The 20,035-nt window shown below is 37.4% G+C and overlaps 1 protein-coding gene across 1 annotated transcript in view; it reads left to right on the forward strand.

The window, feature by feature from the left end:
- The window catches only part of LOC124788206 (small ubiquitin-related modifier-like), a 36,334-nt gene extending 16,825 nt beyond the window's left edge, over positions 1-19,509 (forward strand). Inside the window, exon 4 of the mRNA XM_047255383.1 lies at positions 18,758-19,509. Within this exon, the coding sequence (XP_047111339.1) occupies positions 18,758-18,892 (135 nt within the window). The 3' untranslated portion in view covers positions 18,893-19,509. The remainder of the gene's footprint in view (positions 1-18,757) is intronic.
- The last annotated feature ends 526 nt before the right edge of the window (positions 19,510-20,035 follow it).

The raw sequence follows: 20,035 nt of genomic DNA on the forward strand, positions 1-20,035 counted from the left end.
CAGAGCCCAGGTATCAGAATATCACATCAGTTAAGACTCAATATAAAATAAAATATAGTCTCAGACCAAAAAGATTTTTCGTAAGTTCCTATGTTATTCGCATAAGGAAATGTGCAAAATTTTGTGAAAATTTGAGATAGAGGGTTACAAATCCTTGAGTTATTGTGATTTGACGTGGAATGATCTGAAAAGTAAGATCAGCATCTTATGAAAAACACATCAGTACAAAATAAATGTGTAATGACTTCAATTCTGTTGTTCAAAAACCTATAGCATTTCTCATTTCACTGGCTATCAGTAATGGCCCTAAAAAATTATTCTTTCATCGAGAAAGTGTGTGGCCCACTGTTAAGTGTTGTGCTAACCCTTTTAAACCACAGTGTGTTCCATTTATCTGATGGCCGCCTGTGTGGTGCAGTATGTGCAAATAAACTCAGTGTTTTATCAGAAGATAGCAGCAACTTTGTAAACATTGAAAATGAACATTACATCCAACAGGAAAATCAAATTAAAATGGCAAACAGTGAAATCAGTCACTGGGAATCGTAGGCAGCAGGCAAAGAAATGCAATGTGCTTTTTCTAGCGGACAATCGTGGGAGAAAGCTAGCTACTATTTTACAGGAAGTGAATAGATTTGTGTGCAACTAGCATTGTGAAACCCGACGTGACTACAAAGAATGTTATTGAAGGTCTCAGAACACAGGAATACGCTGAAGAACAGTGACATTGTTTGTGGGATGAGTACCAATGATGTAGCTCATAACGAGGCCGGAAAGTGCATAAAAGGTTTGAGGGACTTTTTAAACATAAATATGATGAAAAACACTGTTGCGACAATACCTCATAGACATGACCCCTTGTATAATGCGTGTCTGAATAAAGAAATCCGCAAAACCAACACTAGAATAAAACAATTATGCTCTACTTATGCAAAATGCAATGCAGTAGATATTAACAGACTGGCAGAAAAATCTGCACACTGAACACAGTGAGCAAATTTGTCAAGAAATAAGAAAAATTACAAATGAAATAAAGGAACGCAACATTGGTGAAAATAAATGAACATGCAAGACCTTGTGACATCAAAACACCTTTCTGTGCTGATAACAATGCCCTCTTTCTACATATAAATATACAATCACTTCGCAGCAAAATCAATGAACTGCAGTACTGGCTTGATAAAATTAACTGCAGTATATTGTGTGTCAATGAACATTGGATTAAACAGTCTGAAATAGACTTGGTGTGTTCCTCAGAGATATTTGCTAGTTGCGAGCTATTGCAGAAGGAGCATTTCACATAGTGCAGTCTCAATCTGTTAGAAGCAAATTAGGTTTAGGTTATTCAGTAGTAGACCTTAGCAAAATGTGCCTTGAAGGCATATTTGAAGTAGCCGGTAATACAGGCACAAAAAAAATTTAATTGTCAGTATATCGAACTCAAAGATCTGATGATTAAATAATATTTATAGAAAAAAATTAACGCACTAATTTTGCAGTTGTCCAAATATAAAAAACATAAAATTATAGTTGTAGGTGATGTTAACGTAGATATAAGGGCAAAGAAGAAAAATGTTATCTATGTGGTTAAGTCTTTGAAGTCATTGAACTATTGTTGTCTTAATGAAAAGCCAACCAGACAGAATGCATGTCTTGATACAGGGGACATCCAGGAAAAACCTGGGAATTTTTTCATCCGGAAGAAAACCTGGGATATTTTTAGAATTCTGGGAATTTTTCTTTGTTTCAGTTTTCAGTTAAATTTTTGCAATTGACTGGTAAGAACTGATACTCTAACAAAGGATATTACTGTATCCCGCTACTGCAGAATAATGCTTCAACAATAAGACATAAACGAGAGAAAAAAACGAAAATAACTTAAATTGCAAAGGAAATGTGCCATATACGACGACACACAGTGCCCATGCAAACGTCTGCCAATTGAAAAATTTTCAAAGGATTTAGGAAGACTATGCAGTGCTTCATAACAACAAATTGCCTCCAATGAGCATGAAGTCGCAACTGTTTACATTCGATTTGTTTTAGCAGTTAAAAGTGGATGCATGTGCAGATGAGTCACGTTTGAGTAGTAGATGCTACTGGGAAAAGGGGGTGCCAAGTTCATATTCTTGAGGGGGAAAAAAGACTTGTTTCACAAAGCGACTAGCATCCAGTGCACATTTGTCAATCTATTATTGTGCCCAAACTCTTTGCCTGTGTGCGTGTGTGTGCGCGCGAGTGTATACCCGTCCTTTTTTCCCCCTAAGGTAAGTCTTTCCACTCCCGGGATTGGAATGACTCCTTACCCTCTCCCTTAAAACCCAAATCCTTCGTCTTTCCCTCTCCTTCCCACTTTCCTGACGAAGCAACCGTTGGTTGCGAAAGCAGTATTTTGTGTGTATGTTTGTGTTTGTTTGTTTGTGTGTGTATCGACGTGCCAGCGCTTTAGTTTGGTAAGTCATATTATTCATATGATTTTTGAAATGCTTCCCTGTTGGTTTTTGTACATCTTTGAACACATTTTAATTGGGTTTGTGAATGATCAACATTGTTATAATTACTAGCGAAATCCATAGATTCAGACTAACACAATGGAAATAAACAACTGACAGAAATAATGGGTGAGAGAGAATGTTAGGCCAGATCACTACACTTGTAAGGACCAGTAGTACAGTCCCCAGCTAGCAGCCACGTAAGTTCTATTCTGGAAGTAATGCGGAAAACGTTTCGTCGAACACTTAATAACGCCTAACCGGAAAATAATTGCGGGATAACTAAAAGTGTCATTCTGGCAGGGTTAGTAAAGTTAATCGGCGAACAAATTTTAACAGTGGCAGCAGTAGCTACGGAATTGATAAGATTGTTTGTTAGAACGAGGAAGGAGAAGAAACGGGGACATCACACAAATTATGGAAGAATAAGACTATTCCAAATTTATAAAAAAATTCGTAATATTACTTTTCGATCTCATGCTTGAGAAGCTGGTGCGTACGAATGAAATATGAAATTATTTCCTAACAAAGCTTTTTGCGGCGACTCAAAAGATTGACTGAACCAGCTGATCCACACAGCAAAGAAGCAAACGCAGTTATCCTTTCTCGCTCCATTGCAGAACAAGTATTCAGGCGAATTAAATTCGCACCACCATAAGGTCAGACAAAACCATTGTCTACATATCTGGTTAAAACAAGCCAGTTTTATTAAAAGTTTCCAGTAAAACTAATTACTTATGAAATTGGCACATTCAAAATCCTGAATAGCATACTTAAGTGAGACAATTTGATTAAAGTTTCAATATTTGAGTGTACATACACACTTTATGGATACTTCAATGAAAATTGGAAAATGAGTTGGAACAGTTATTTGCAGGGGTGCGATAAGAGCAAATGTAAGAACCCAGCTTGGTCTATATCATTTGGTAAGCATGTGCCACCTTTGCCATGACAGCGATTTGAACCTAGGCCTTCAGTGGTTAACTTCATTCTGTTTTGAGTGCTGAATTCTAATTTTCCTTGTCCACTGACATCTTCCTCCCACCCTAACTTCGGATTCTGTTTCCTTTAAGCACAGCATTGAATATTTTCATTATTATTCCCTTACTAGATCTTCATGCATATAATGCCTGTTGTATGCAAGTGAACATCTCCGGTAAATTATATAGATTAGGCTATTATGTAATTCATAATGTAATCTCAACTCAAATTCTTCCAGTGGCTCAAAAAATTAAGATCTTTCTTTCAAATATGCAAACTTCTTGTTCATTGCATTTCATTGATGTCCATGTTTCAGCACAGTCTGTTAGCTCTGCCCTCGCTAGAATTTCAAACATCATAACTTTTAGTTTTCCTGAACAGCAGCTTAGACTTGAGTTTCTTTAAACAAGGTTCATTAGGATAACCTTAGTTTGTTATATACTCAGTTTCCTATTCATTTATCTGTAGGTTCATATTTCTAGCAGCTCTTTAAAGAGGCTGCTCTTGTTTTTGGCTTTACGTTGTCATACAGCCATGTACAGGAGGTTCCCCTTGTATTGATGTCCACATTTCCTATATTTTCCAAAGCAGTGAATCTCCCTTTTGTACTATAGTTCTTGTGGTCAAAGTACTTGATAAAATAGTCCATATCTTAATGTGACTTTGGTGTTCTCAGAGAAGTTTCCACAAGGATGTTAAATTTATTAGGAATATCTAAAACTTCTGTTACATACAGCACTCTGTCAGTATTGTCAAATGATTATCTGAAGTGTATCAAAGCATGTGCCTCTAAACTGGATTATTCCTGTGACAGTTTTCATATCTGAATATTCTCTCCAGCAGAGCTTCTAAAGTGTCTTTGCCCATTCAAGAACTTAGCTTCCCCCATTACCAGTGGAACACTGCAAAAACATCTTCAGGTATGTCACTGGCAGTAGGAGTGAGAAGTTGTGTACAGTGGGTGAACAGAGTAGTTAAATTTGTTAGATATATCCTTGTGTTGTACATAACTATATTTATGAAATTTCTGAATAGGAGGAAATGAATGGTATTAGTGTTAGTCTTAGAAATCGAAATTCATTTAATCTTGGAATTGTGATCTTAAGAAATTTGCTTAAACTGAAAGCCACTATTCTAATTAGTCTTTGGAGATCTGGGGGATTGTTGTAATTTTGGTATAGCTGAAGTAGGTTATTAATATCCTAATAATAAAATTTATGTATATGTTCTTTGTTTATTGACTAATAGTGAAAATATGCCTTGCGGTACTGCGTGTATTGGGTGTTGAATTAATAATAAACTATTCTTAGCCACCTTCACAGTGCTAATGCTCTGTGCAGAACTGTTAATTTACTTGATAGTTTAAAGGTGTGCGTATAACTTAACGTTGACTGCTGTAGTGCTTAAAGAGGTTAGCTATAGCCCATAAAGGTCTTCTTGTTGTCCTACAGCATTGTCAGTTTGACAATGTCAGATGTTAGTAAAAATTATGAAATAAATATTTAACATAATTATTTTAGTGTGGAACAGTATGCAGCATTTGCAATAGAAAATTATTGCCAGCTCCTACAAAAAGCAAAATAAAAACTAAAATTGTGAGAAACATTGACAAAAATCTTTTCTTCGGCTGGTGGAAAAAAGGAACTCTGACATTTCTTATAACATTGGTTACAATGACAAACTATCAATATCGTCATGATTTCTGCGCACGACCATATTCCTCGTGAGGAACATATTTCTGATCCTTGCTTAATACGTCAAATGTATATGCTTGTGCCTTGTACATAAAATCATTTTCAGCCTTAGTTAGCTACAAGATTTTCTGAGAGTCAATATACTATAAAAGGAAGTGTGTTGTAATGTGGCAACCTGGCATATTCTTCTGTCCTTCCATGACCAAAAGGTGTAGTAAAGACTCCTCACCTCTTCGTCAACCTAGCACATTCGTACTACAGTAGTGGTGACAATAACAGAATTTGTCAACAGTGCACTTGTCAGTTTCCATATCAATTTGTTACAAAGTGCACACATTTTAGAACAGCATGAAAAAACAAGTTTTAACTGTGGAAGAAAGAGTGAGTCAGGGAGTAGAGAATGAAGCTAAAAAGTGACTTTCATCGTCAATTTGGCCTCATAAACATAAATTCCACAGTTCAGGCGATGTGGAAGAACAAGGATAAAATTGTTACTATGTTTGAACAAAATGGATCTAAAACTTAGTAGTTCCGAAAAGCTAAATGGGGGCAATGTGGATGAAGTGCTACTCAAGTGGTTTAAGTGACAGGGTAGCATAAGTGTAGCAATTAATAGGTCCTATCCTTATAGTGAAAGCAGAATAATTTTCTTAGAAATTAAAAGATGAATTTGTGTGCAGCAGTGGCTGGATTGACAGATTCAAACAAAATCATGGCATTACTTTTCACGAAGTGAGCAGTGAAGGGAACAATGTGAATACTGAAACAATCCACACTGCAGTGTGGCGAATTCCTGAGGGATATAGACTGTGACATCGTTAGCATAGGCAAGATTGGCATTTTCTTTAAATTGACGCTTGATAAATCAGAACTGAGAAGAAAAATTGCCTGTGGTACGTAAACAAACACCTAGTGCACTACAGTGCTAATAAAATTGTGTGACCTATCTCTTGGAAGCTGAAATAAGATGTTGAGATCTGGCACTTAGAAGACAGTGGTTTCTTGTTGACAACTGTCCAGCACATCCTGAACTTTGTTCTGCAAAATATTACGCTTGTCCATGGACCAAGGGATAATTGGGAGTCTTCAATGCCATGAAGTTGAGTAAAACTTTTTAATGCGGTTTTGTGAAGGCAAAGTTTTCTTGAAATACACAAGACTATTCTCCTCAGCACACATTCTTGCTGCTGCAGTGTCACTTCATTACATGAAAAATGTATGCCCATTATCCTTCCAGACTCAAATAAGGTTGAGGAGGAGGTCTCTGGGCCAGAATAATTAATTTTTTTCACAGAGATCACTGTATTTATCTAGCCATCGGGATACTCTACTGTTGTTGTATTGAAGTACAGTTCTACACACTAACATTTTCTCAAAAATTGTCAAGTTCTGTTATCTTAATTTGTATCCCGTTCTTGGAGAATCAATGCACCCATCTAGAGATTCTGCCAATGTTACTAACCCTTTAATATGGAATGCAGTCTATTTGGAAAAACAGGATTTTGTCATTTTATGAACTTATGTAAAATTACAATTTTCCTCTCTTCTTCACTATTGACCAGATTAGCAAAAAATCTTCAGTAAGTTAGATACAAAATGTCTTCATGCACACAGCTCGGAGTAACACTACACACTTGCACTTGCTCACAACCAAATGCACAACACAGCACCATTCCACAGAAGACTGAAACCATGTATGAACATTTGATATTGCATGGAAACGCACAGCATTAGCTGGCACTGTCATAATGAACTGGTAAGGGAGCATGCAGCAGCAAAGATCAGTCACGAGTGAGTCTGTGTTTAGTGCGGGTGGGTGGCAGGAAGCGGGTACGACTTTGAGGTATCAAATTTTGTAATTGCCTCTCCAGTAAGGTGAGGCCATTCATGATTGAAATATGGTAAATGAGGGTGCCAGGTTTTTCATTTAATAATATTGCAGAAAGCATTGCAGCAGGTAGTTTTCCTCAACTTGCACCAGCACATTAATACAGTTACAAATGGGTGCATTATTCCTGCATAAGTGGTTACATTGCATAGGTTTTAGATGATGTGGGATTTGATAAATTGCTGTCTCTTGTTAGGGCATTTCTTTGCTTTAACAATTTCGTGCATCAGTTATTTCAGAATATTGAGTAGATTATTGGTATTCCTCATGGTACACCTAAATAACAAATAATGCAGTTACACCATTATTTTCAAGATAGTGTTCATTGTTGAAGTCACATTTACATTGACATTGCAGATAAACGGAAACATGAAATTGTCTGTGAGCAAACCTAAGAATGCTCAGTATTGTGTTGTTGTTGTTAACATTAGTTTTGCAATCTCTCCCATTTTCTCTAGGGGCTATCCAAAGTGGTAAATAGTGCACAATTACTGAACTACGTAATTGAGTAATGCTAGATGGAAGAAAGGTTCTGTAGATCACTAGTGTTGAAAATAAGGGATCAGTCCATATCGGAACAAAAGTTTTGTTTTAACACTTAATACGTGTGCTCACGCACACCTACTAACGGATAGTGCAGATACTAACTTTTGTCTGTGCCATTTTTAATTTTTAGATTTCAAAATGTGGAAAATTGCTAGCTCTTCAAAATTTAACTTTAATCAGAATTAGTTGATTCAGGTGGCAATTTATTTTTGACCTATGTATTGATAAAAAAATATTAGGTAATTGAGAGATCAATCTTACATTTTAAAAATTAAAGGTTTCTTTTCAAAAACCAGTTTCCTTTTTTATTTGTTATTCTGAAGATAAAAGGTGGCTTTAAAAAGAAAAGAAATTGTAAATATAGTATTTTGTATGTCCCAAGTCACATTATGTTCTCTGTATATGCCTGTTTACACATAGTATTTTAAAAACTATTTATGTTGCAGTATTTCTTTACATTGTATGAGATTTTCTCCAGGGTTAGGATTCTGTTCATATAAAAACATGCTGTGGGGACTTCAAGTAAAAGTTCTAAACAACTACAGAGCTATGAAGTAAATGGAGATGAAGCTGATGATTTAAAATAATTATTCCACCCAATGCAGATGAAATAAAATGAAGGCATTGAAGAAAACACTGAAAAGACTGTACTGTTAAATGTGTAGCAGGACTTTAACTAAAAGCGATGCAACTAATGTTACTGATCTGATACATGGTGTGAAAACTGGTGCACACCCACAGACCTCAATTGTGAGTGATATACATGAGCAGTGAACATTTTTTTGCAGAATGTCTAGCAAATAAGTGCCCTTCGTATTCAAGAAAATTTTAAGAGGAAGTAGTGACTACTATTACAGATCAAAGCCAAATCTGTTTGCCAGAAAAACTTCAAAATACAGAAGTGACAAGTTGTAAAAACAGAGGCTGTATACCGAAGGAGGAATTTTGTAAATTAGGTATGTTATTCAGACCTGTCAATTGATGACATGTTAGTATGGCAGATGTTTAGGTACAGATGTTCTGTGAGGGGAAAGCCTATCAAATTGGGATATAAAAATTCGTGTAAGATTCCAGTTGTTTTCTTTGATTTCTTTTTGATTTTTCACCATACTGTGACTAGACTGCAAACTGAACCTTTAGCTGCAATGGTAATAAACAAGCTAATCTGCAGTATTCCTGAAGTACCTGAATCACATGCTTTTCTTTGACATCAGTATCGGCACATTCATTACATTGGGAAAGAGCAAAATAAAAGAACTAATGCATGCCATTTGCTTGATACAAAAAGCTAAAGAAAATGAAAAAGCTTCTGTAACTACATGTTTGACAAAGATTATGAAGTTCTAGTAGTGAAATGGATAGACCACAAACCAGTATGTGTAGCCACATGTTAAACTAGTGTTAGTCGTATGAGTGGTGCTAAAAGATACTCGCGGGCAAAGAAAAAAGAAATTGTGCAATGCGACATATCATAAGCTAAAGAAGTGGTGATGGCAGCTGTTATTCACACAGTTCATTGACATCTGTGTGGTAAACCAAATTGCCAACCAAATGAGCTCTTCTTATTTTTGTATGTCTGAAGGAGAATAGTTATGAGATACCTTTCGAAGGAAACGGGATCAGCACTAAAATGTAGAGGTCCACAAGGAAGCAAACCGATTGGGGATTAGATGAGCACAGATGTGAGACTAGAGCCAGGAAACTTACTTTGTGCCAAATAAAATGGAGATGTGCATATTATAAGCAAAATATAAACATGGCAGTTAACAATGTTGGTGTACATGACAACTTGTTTTTATGATGACTAGACAATATCACAACGTTTTTATTTTGTTTGTGATGATATAGTTTTGCATTGATGGTAATATTGCATATTTTGATATCAAGTTTTTCCAGTGTCACAAATTTCTATAGTAATACACTGGTACTTTTAAAAACAACTATTCTTACTTTTCAGACATTAAATTTAAAAAAAAATTGGCTGATAATGGGTTAAGCAGTAAAATGTGGCCATTGGTGAACACTTCATTGTTTGCAGTGTACTACAATAAGGATAGCAGAATTCAAATATCTGATCATCTGTTCTGACTGCTTAATTGTTTATTGCAGTGCTGACTGGGGGTTGTGGGGGTTGTTCCAGGAGGAATGGTCAGGAGTCAGGAATATGACAGGAACAATAATTTGAAACAAAAAAGTTGCACTGTGCTTTTTTATATAAAAGTACAATTAAAATTCAATGTATGTAACTCTGTATAAACAGGTATAAACAGGTTTGTCACTATATGGTACACTTGTCATGCCTGTTAGTGTTACTCTACAGTTTAATTGGTCCCTGTTTGCTATTGCACCTGAATGAGTTTTCCAGCACAAAATATTTAGTATACCCATAAGCACTTTGTTGTAACTCGTGACTTCAAAGATTCCTTACCTATTAATGGCTTGCTAATACGTATTTGTGAATTTTGAAAGTCATAATAGTATATGGGAGTAATAAGTTACTTGTTTTTCTGCGTAAGTGCAGTTAACAGAAATTGAGCCTAACAATACTTTCACCGACCTAATAGTTTCTTTAACTGTGGTAACCTAATTTCTTTTAAAACTGGATACGTAGTGTGAACAATATTGCAGACTGGTGCCGGTGTATTATCGGAAAATCTATTTGGGTTATGGCCATTAAAAAGGTTTTATTTTTAATGACCATTTTTGTTTCTATCAGGTCAATATCGGTAACAAAAACTAAAGTATCTTGTGAACTTTCTTCCAGTGAAAATTATTCTTTTGGCCTGCAAAATTCTTATCAAAGACACAGCAATTAAGGTACATGCCCAGTAGACGATATATTTTATTACCTACACTAGCTGTCTTTTATTTTTTGTCTGTTATGACAAGCGAGATAGTGATATCCTTTGCTATTTATCTTTGCCAAATACAATTACTTTTTCATCTTCAACTTTTGTAGTCCTGTCTTCCTCAGTTGTGTGTAATATTACGGTATATTGATAATTTTTACTTTCATAATATCCATAATGTTCAAAATACAATAAAACTCCTTTGTAACAAATCTGTGGTGGCCCATACATTTTTTTCTTAAGTCAGAGGGTTCCCTTAAATGGGGTTTTGCCAGACTGCATGGGAGGTGTTACCCAGAATCAAACTAAAGCAGGTTTAGGTCATATAAGTGCTGTTTGATTACAAATATTATATGTACAAATTTAAATGCTGTAAATATAAATTATTAAACTTTTCACAGAACATATCCTTTATTTTTCTTAAAAATTGGGTCTTGTTTATCCTCTAACATTCTAGTGAGAGCATTGTCACTCAGCTTTTTGATAAGTTAGAACTGATTCATCTACATTAAAAGAGAAGAAGAAATTCATACAGTGTTCTCTCTGTGCACAGCAGCAGTGAAACTTGATGCAATGCCCCCCCCCCCCCCCCCCCCCCCTCCATCATTGTCCTGTGTTCCTTTACAAGTATTTAACTTGCACCATTCAGGTTTGGAAGTTGGGGCAGGGCATTTATCATCATAGAAATGTCCTGGAATCTTAAATTTTCAGAAGTATTGGTTTTGCTAGTCCATCCTACTTCTAGAACAATGTTTCTTCAACTGCAAATAATATACCACAGCTGTCCTTTGTGAAATGATTTAACAGTGCATGTTGTGTTACAGAATTCCAGGCACCAGTAAACATATGCACAGCCTGTACAGGGCTTAGTATCACTTCCTTCCTCTCAAAGAATGACATTGACTTCTGAACAACTGCTATTCCGTATTTGGCAAAATGTACATTCCTCAGAAATTGTTTGTGTGTGTGTGTGTGTGTGTGTGTGTGTGTGTGTGTGTGTGTGTGTGTGTTATATATGGGTCATAGGTCAATAAGCCAAGTTCGTTCCTGCTGTACCCATTGTGGCATCTAAATGCCTGAATGTTGTACAGATTTGACATCTCCAGGGTTTGCTGTTGTACTCGTATGTCTAAAGTAGTGTTTTTATGTTTTGGGACTTCATTGTAGAGGCAAGGCTTCCTTCCATCACTATTTACACACAATAGCCTTGCTACCCTTCTTTAATTTTATCTTCAGCTTTTTTTAATTTTACAGGATGTAAATTATAAGACACCAGTTTCATCAGTGTTGAAAATGTTTCTGTACAGTAGATTCTCGATAGTTTGTTTTTCCAATAATCCGAGCCTCTTTTCTAAAAAGGTTGCAACGATCTACTTTCTTTTTTTTACTGACATAAATAATGAAAACATCATTGCAAAAGATACTACAGCTCAGTGACAAAGCAGACAACAATGCAATCAACACCGATGATTAGCTCGCTGCCCTGTTGCGTGAACATCTGTTGTCAGTATGGCACGAAATACCCTGGCTGCTACCGATCAAAACTGGGGTAGTTCCCACTGCTGTAGTTCCCAGTACCTGTACTGTACAGTGTTGTGTGCCGTTTTGTTTGTTGACTGTGTGTTCTGTTGTACACCTTACAAGGATGAGTGCTGTAACAAAAAAGAGGAATTTGTGCCTTTGCATCTAAAATTAGAAGCACTGAGATGACTTGACAAAGGATAAACAATAAATAAAAACTCGCTCTCGAATATGGTGTCGGTGAAGTTACTGTTGGTGACTGGCGAAGAAGCGGACTTAAATTGGAACAGTTTTCTTCAGATATACTCACACGAATCTGTCGCAGTAGTCTAAAGAATTCAGATTTCGAAAAGTGAGGCTTTGTTCATGTGGTTTACCCAACAGACAAAAGGGTGCTAAGATTTCTGGCCCAATCTTGCAAGAAAAAGCTTTGTTTTTCAGAAACCAGCTGCAGGAAGGAGATGACAATTTCGCCGCTAGTGTGGGCTGGCTCGACAAGTGGAAGAAGAGGTATGGAGTCCGTCAACTAGACGTATGTGGAAAAAAAACTCTCTGGTGACGCTTGGGCCATTTCAAAATTTATTGTCGAATTTAAAAGAATCATAACTGATGAAAATTTGTCTAATGAACAAATACATAACTGTGACAAAACTGGGCTAAACTTTAAAATGTTACCAGTGAAAACACTTGCTTATTGTGAAGAAAAAAGTGCTCCTGGGCACAAAAAAGCAAAGAGCGGCTCACAGTTATGGCAGCTTCAAATGCAACTGGAAACAACAAACTAAAACTAGTTGAGTGGGAAGTCTGCCAAGAAAAGAGCATTCAAGAATGTATCCATCTCAGCTCTTCCGGTTGTCTATATACATCAGAATAATGCCTGGATGAATCAGGAAATCTTCAAGAACTGGTTTTTAACTCATTTGAACCTGACTGCAAGAATTTTTTAAAAGAAGGGGGACTGCTATGTAAAGCAATTTTGCTCATGGATAATGCGTCCTCACATCAAAGTGCAGGAGAACTGCAGTGCATCGGTATCTGCGTCTTGTTTTTCCCACCAAATGTGACCCGTCTCGTGCAGCCCATGGATCAGGGCGTTCTGGAATGTCTAAAAAAAAAAAGTATCGACGGCGGTTGATAGACTCAATCCTGCATTCCGAAGACAACGAAAGCATTATAGGAGCTTTCAAGAAAGTGACTTTGAAGGACGTCGTGTACTGGATTAGAGAATCTTGGAGCGAAATAGTCGCACAATTTCTAAGTCATGAAGGAAAATTCTACAGGAAAGTGTGCCAGACACAGAAACTGAAGATTTAACAGATGAGGATGATCAACCATTGTATAATTTAATCAGAAGATTGCCGAGGTGTGAAGAGATGGAAGTAGCGAGTGGCTAAATTCGGATGAACAATTGGAAGTGCTAGAATCTTCTGTAATTGACATCTGTAATTGACATGGTTAACATTCCATCGCAGTGTGAGAGTGACGAGGCAGAGGTTGCACCGATGAGTCACACCAATGGCTACGCTGTTCTCGAGGCCGCCATATGCTATGTGGAACAACAGCCTGAGGCGACACCAACTGACCTCCTGCTCCTGAGATGGTGGCGTGACATTGCCACGAGGAAACGTTGCAGCTTCGCCGAACAACACTTCGCTATTACTTGTCTAAATAATTATTGTTATTCTGCCAATGCAAATGCATATGTAAATACTTTTATTTTAATAAAGTTCATATTTTGACCTGTATTACTTACAATATCATAATATTTCTTTTTCCCATTTAAATTTTGATACTCAGTTTTCGATAGTTCAAGGTGGTTCCGGTCCTGTTCACCTCGAACTATCAAGACTCTACTGTAATGTTAAGTTCTTCCAATTATTTGTTTCCTCCGACCAGTTTCACTTTCTACATTTACATTTTGAAATGACAGATTGTGATTTTCTTAAGGAAGATGCAACTAGGCATTCAATGAATTCAAATTTCCATTGTCTATCTTCAGAGTGATTTCACGAACCTTCTCTTGCAGTATGTTTACACTTACAGGAGTGCATCATCTTCTCAGTCCTTGAAACTAAATTTCAGTATTTTCGCATCATTGAATGTTGGCATACAAATATTTCTCCTTTAAGGATACGTAGGAATTAATTTTTTCACCATGTCAGACGTATTTATCATTCATGTCGCGGATGATAGGTTTTGCTGGGCTGCAGACTTCAGCATTTGCAGGCTATAACTCCACAAAAGTGAAATTGATAACTTTGACAATTAAGTACACTACCTACTGCGCTTCATAGTCGGTGGCTGTGACATCACATCAAATAACCATAGCCTCGTGGAAATAGTCTTTAAAGTGGTATCACAACAAGAGAAGTAAAGTTATTGACTACAATCTACTTACATGTCAACCATTGAGTACAATTCACTGCATTATACGACCTGTGTGAAATGAAAGGCAGAAGCACTCACTTGAACGTGTTAAGAATAATGTAAAAACGTATTTCAATGTGCAAGATTTTTAAACCATGAAATAGGACTTCAAGAAAGTGTGGAGAAGTATTATCATTATGGAAGCTGTGCCCAGACCGATGGAAAAGGTTTCTTGAAAATTGGGTTTGTTAGTTTGCTGCTTCGATTTTTTGAGACCATTAGTGTAGTAAACACTTCAGTGTGCTTGAGAATTGGCAAATTTGATGAAATGCAATCATTTCACCATCATGTGACATTTGCATGCAATGGGGAAGGTTTTTTAACAACAGGGTCCTTTTGCAATAGTTAATATTTCTAATCTGTGTGTGCTGTATGTTGAAGATAAAAGGAGAGGATGAATCCCAGTGCCAGCACATAGCTTATTCTTGACAGATAACACCAACTGGGCTGCCAAGCTTAATGTCCTCATTTGACGGACAGATCACAATAAAGCGTCACATTCCCTCACATCGTGACACTGTGGGGAGGTTTGGTACTTAAACCAGGACATTGGCATAATGTCTGATTAGGAATTTACACCACCACCTCTCCACTCCTTGCTGGCTAAATACTGGCAGTGAAATTTTCTGCCTCCAACTAGAACCGACTTACCCCGGGTCAAACATCACTGCACAAGCATGCATTTGTGACCTCAGCCACTGAGGTGGGTAATAGGGAAGGCTAAAATATCAGGTGTATAGGTGTTGTGTGCACTAAGCCAAAATTGCAAAAATCAGTGGGTAGCCCTACATCCATCTCACCTTGCTAGGGGTAGCCATACATGCATCTCTGCTTGCTAGTCGTCAGTTGGCTCATGAAAAAGACCAACCATTCCTATTCTGTATTGTTACTGGTGACGAGAAACGGTCTGTCTGCTAACGTCAGGAAAAGAAAGGAATGGTTGAGCCCAAACAAAGCAGCAGCTCTCTGTAAAAAGGTCGCACATGTCCACGAAAGATAATGTTAAGCATCTGGTGGAACAGCTGGGTGTGGTGTACTATGAATTGCTTCTTGATGTGTAACCGTCCTGCTGACATTTATTGCCATCAACTGAGATGTCTTGTAGATACAAGCAAAGAACAACCAAGAAGACTGAAGTTATGCTACTCACAATAACTCCTGCCATATTTTGCTAGAGTGACAAACTATAAGGGTTAGATTGGTAAGTCATTCCACACCCACCTTATTCACCTGATCTTGGCCCCCTCAGGTTTTTAGCTTCTCTGCTCCCTAGGGAAGGACATTTAAGGAACTTACTTCCTGGAAGGCTTTCGGTTTTGCTGCCAAGACTTGTTGTGCACTTCTGTTGATGGTGTACCATTCACCAAGAACCAGAACTGTATCTCAACAGCTGACTACTCAGTGTGATGGAGGCTCACTTTCTCAGACTAGTTTTAGATGTTCAGTTGACATGGATTCCCCATCTTCACCAGCTTAACTGAAACTGCTGGCTGCACATTAATACACCTTGCTGCCTGAGTAACATCACCTGGGGTGCTGATTGCACTACCCTTCTGCAGCTTTACAAAGCCCTACAGTATTATGGCAGTCTGGCATATGGTTTGACATCTCCATCAACATTGCAGATACTGTATCCAGTACACCAATGCAAGGTTTGAACTTGACAGGAGTCTTTTGAACTAGCACTGTAAACAGCTTACTCGTGGAGGATGGAGTCCTTCCATTGCAGATCAGACACCAGCAGCAGCTTGTCAGTTATGCTGCACACATTCACAGCTCCCCTAAGCATCCAAACTTCAAACTTGTCTCCTCTTTTAAAACAAAGAAATCCATCTTCTACAACAGTGGCCCAGACCAAGTATTATGTTCATAGTTTGCATCTGGTCCCTCCTCTCTGAACTCCAGTTGTTTCCTCTACCATCCCTCCTCTGGGCCCACTCATGAACACTTCCATGGTGCCTCCCTTGGCCACAACTTTGTCTTGATGTATCACAAGGTACAGAAGACTCGGTTCAGCTGTAGGTCATCTTGTGCCAACTTTTTGTAATCCTTAGCCCAGCCCAGGGGTTCAGAAGTCGTCTATACTGATGGCTGTAAGGTCGCTGGTCATGTAGGCTTTGCTTATACTCTTGTGGACCATACTGAACTAAGTTGTTTGCCAGATGGCTGGAGTGTTCACTGCGGAGTTAGTAGCCATCTCTCGTGTTTTGAACGTATCCGCACCTGCAGTGGTGAGTCCTTTCTCATCTGCAGTGACTCCTTGAGCAATTTGCAAGTTGTTGACCAATGTTACCCCCACCATCCCTTCGTCATGACTGTACAGGATTCCTTATATCCTTTGAACAGTGTAGATGCTCAGTGACCTTTGTCTGGAGGGAGGGCCACATTGGGATCCCAGGGAATGAACTTGGTGATAGCTTAGCCAAGCTGGCTACCAGTAAGCAGACTTTTGGGATCAGTATTATGGAAACAGACATCCAGTTGGTATTACACCATCAAGTTTTAGGGATCTGGAACATGGAATGGCTCATCCTGGCTTCAACAAACTAACTACAGGTGATAAGAGATTCAGAATCTGTGGAGGTCCTCTATGCTTACCTGTCACAAGGACTCTATCCTCTTTGCCAGCTCTGCAGTAGGCACACTTAGCTGACTCGTGGTCATCTCCATTGCAAGAACCCACCTCACTGTTGTAGGCACACTTAGCTGACTCGTGGTCATCTCCATTGCAAGAACCCACCTCACTGTTGTTGTGGTTCCTGTTAGCCACCCTCATGCGGATTGTTTTTCTTAGTGACTTAATGCCTTAGTGGCTGACTGTGTTAAGTTTTTTTCATGCTGGGATAATGACCACTCTTTGAGGGAGGGCCATTTAACCCTATCAGTGATCCACCCTGGCCCTCACCTTACCTGCTCTTTTACTGTTCATTGCCCACTCTTGTGTGGTCCATTTGACTTCATCTGATGTGTATCTGTTCTTCTCTTGTCTTGTGTGTGGTGGTAATATTTCCTAAGGACTTGAGTTTGGTACCTCTGGTCCCCTCATTGCATTCTTTCGGAGCCTTCTGGCTGCTCCCTAGATGGAGCACCTTTCCTGTTTTCTCCTTATATCGTCTTTTTTCCCATCCTTTTTTCCCCCACCCTTATTTAGTTTTTGTTTACCTTTGATAGACCTAAGAGTTTTCTTCCCCTGGGGTTTTTGCAGTGGGCCATCTCTTACTACATACAATCGTGCACACCTGTCTGTCAGTGTAAAAAGGTACTAGTTTGGTCTCTCTAATCATCCAACTAACCACAAGACTGGTTACAATGTTACAAAATGGCCCTTTTTTGCCACAGCCAGTCATTTTTTGACACAAGTCACAACTGTAAGATTTTGCTCAAGAAACCATTGTGGCATACATTTTGAACTGTTCACAACATAGGAATACTAGCAGAATAAAGATGCCCCAATTCAGTTACTCACCTTCCAGGGGAACCACTCTACACATCATTCCAGTGTCTGAATTTCGCATTGTAATTAAACCATAATCCTTGAATTTTAAAAATATGTAGTCATTTCAGATGATTAGTCTCACTGAAACTAGATTAATACATTAACCATTGTCATCAAAATTTGGTAGTAGATTGCTTACATTTTTGAAAATACTGTTATAAGAAGTAGCCAGCTGTTTCTTTTTTATCCTTATGTAAAACCTAAAAATCTGAAACCTAACTACTTGTATCTTCAGAAAGATTAAGCTCAGGAAGATTGATTATTGATCATGACTGACAGAAATTTTATAAAAAGTAATTGAAAAGTATCTTACAGGTAAGACTTGATGCATCATTAACAAAGATTGTCGATCAGCTTTATTTGTCCATTGGAACAACTGCTGCGAACACATACAGTGAAGATAGGCATTGTTTGTTAGTCATTCTTATGTAGATGGTTCTGTTTCAGGTCTCTATTTTCAAATTGGACACACATGAAAAACATTTTTAGAAAAATTTTTAGATATTTTCTGAATAATATTTGGTTTCCAGTAAAACCAAGCAATGTGCAAACATTGTTATGTATCAATGCCCAACCCAAAACCTTTATACTGACATTGTTTTGTTTCATGGCACTCTCTGATAAACGAGCAATTTTAATGTTTAAAAACAAATCCTGTATGCATTGAAAGTGCAAGAATTTTTCTGCTTTGTGAATTATGTGGATAAAAAAAACTAAATCTGATGCAGTGAAGTCCAAACCTTTGTGTTAATTGATAAGGTAGCCGCTAAGGTACAATTATCCCCCTAAAGTTTATTTATTTATTTTTTAGATTTAATGTAGAATTAGTGCTTAGCTGATTCCTTGCATATTTTATTTTTCAGGGGGTTCCTGTTACATCACTAAGGTTTCTTTTTGATGGTCGGAGGATAAATGATGATGAAACTCCAAAACAGTTGGAGATGGAGAATGATGATGTGATTGAAGTGTACCAAGAACAGACAGGTGGAATGTTTTGAACTGTGCTATTCAACTTAAATGTTGAAGCCTTTTTATAAAGTAAAACAAGCAATGGGGAAATGGACACTGAAGGCTTTCCCATTTGCACTCTTCCATCAATGAAGCAGCACATTCCTTGTAGTGAAATTTTTGTTTTTCATCAGTTTAGCTTTACAAAATTACTTATTTTCTGTGGAGCATGGCAGAAAACAAATTATGTAAGAAAAGCATCTCTTGCACAGAGGTTTTGCCTCTGACAATCCACATAATGTTCTGCTAAATTTAGTGTACATTGAGAAGTGACAAGGGAAGAACCTTAGTTTCAGATTAATTCACCTCATGGTTTGAAGTGCTGCGTGTTAAGAAATGTGAATTGTGGACTTTTTAAAGCTTTGTAAAGATGCTGCAGGAGACTTAATATGTAATATTTGATATCTTGTGTGTTCCGTTACTTATACATTAAGTTTTCTGTATTTGAAGTATGTATTTAATACTCTTGATGTTTTAATGTAAGGTGTCAACTTTCTCAACAATTTTGTTTATGAAGTGACTGGAAACTATTCTCAAGAAGTGATAATATGTATGATTGTAAAAGAACATAGAATCTTAATCTAAATAATAAAATCATTTAAAATTTTTTGTAGTTACAGTTTTAATCCATATCCAGGTACATGAAAGCGGGCAGCAGAATTAACTATTACAATCATTAGTGATTTGCTTAGTTGCATGTCTGTAATGGTATCAACATAAATGGCATTTGATGCTGTTAAAATGAACGTCATCAAGAATATCAGCTGATGGTTTTAACAAAGCTAACTTAAATAGCTGCTGTTGCAGAAGAAAAGGTTTTAGATCAGGAAAGAATACGATGGGTATACTTCTAATCACTTCACATCTATTGGGTCAGTAAATCATTAGCCATGAAAGGGAGGATGCTTAGCCAAAGAAATTCATATGGAAGTATTACTAACGACTTGATCAATGTCTTACACAGCCAGTGCACTGGCTATTTGTGAGAAGTTTTGCATAGTGTAATTTGAAGTAGGTGCATCCCTTTGTATGCATGTGTGTGTGTGTATGTGGTGTACAGTGAGCTAGCATTTGAATGCTAAATTTCTGTTTTGAGAAATTACAGTAGGATAAGTTTTGCATTGTTGATGATT

The sequence above is a fragment of the Schistocerca piceifrons genome, chromosome 3 (genome assembly GCF_021461385.2).
Source record: "Schistocerca piceifrons isolate TAMUIC-IGC-003096 chromosome 3, iqSchPice1.1, whole genome shotgun sequence".
NCBI lineage: Eukaryota > Metazoa > Arthropoda > Insecta > Orthoptera > Acrididae > Schistocerca > Schistocerca piceifrons.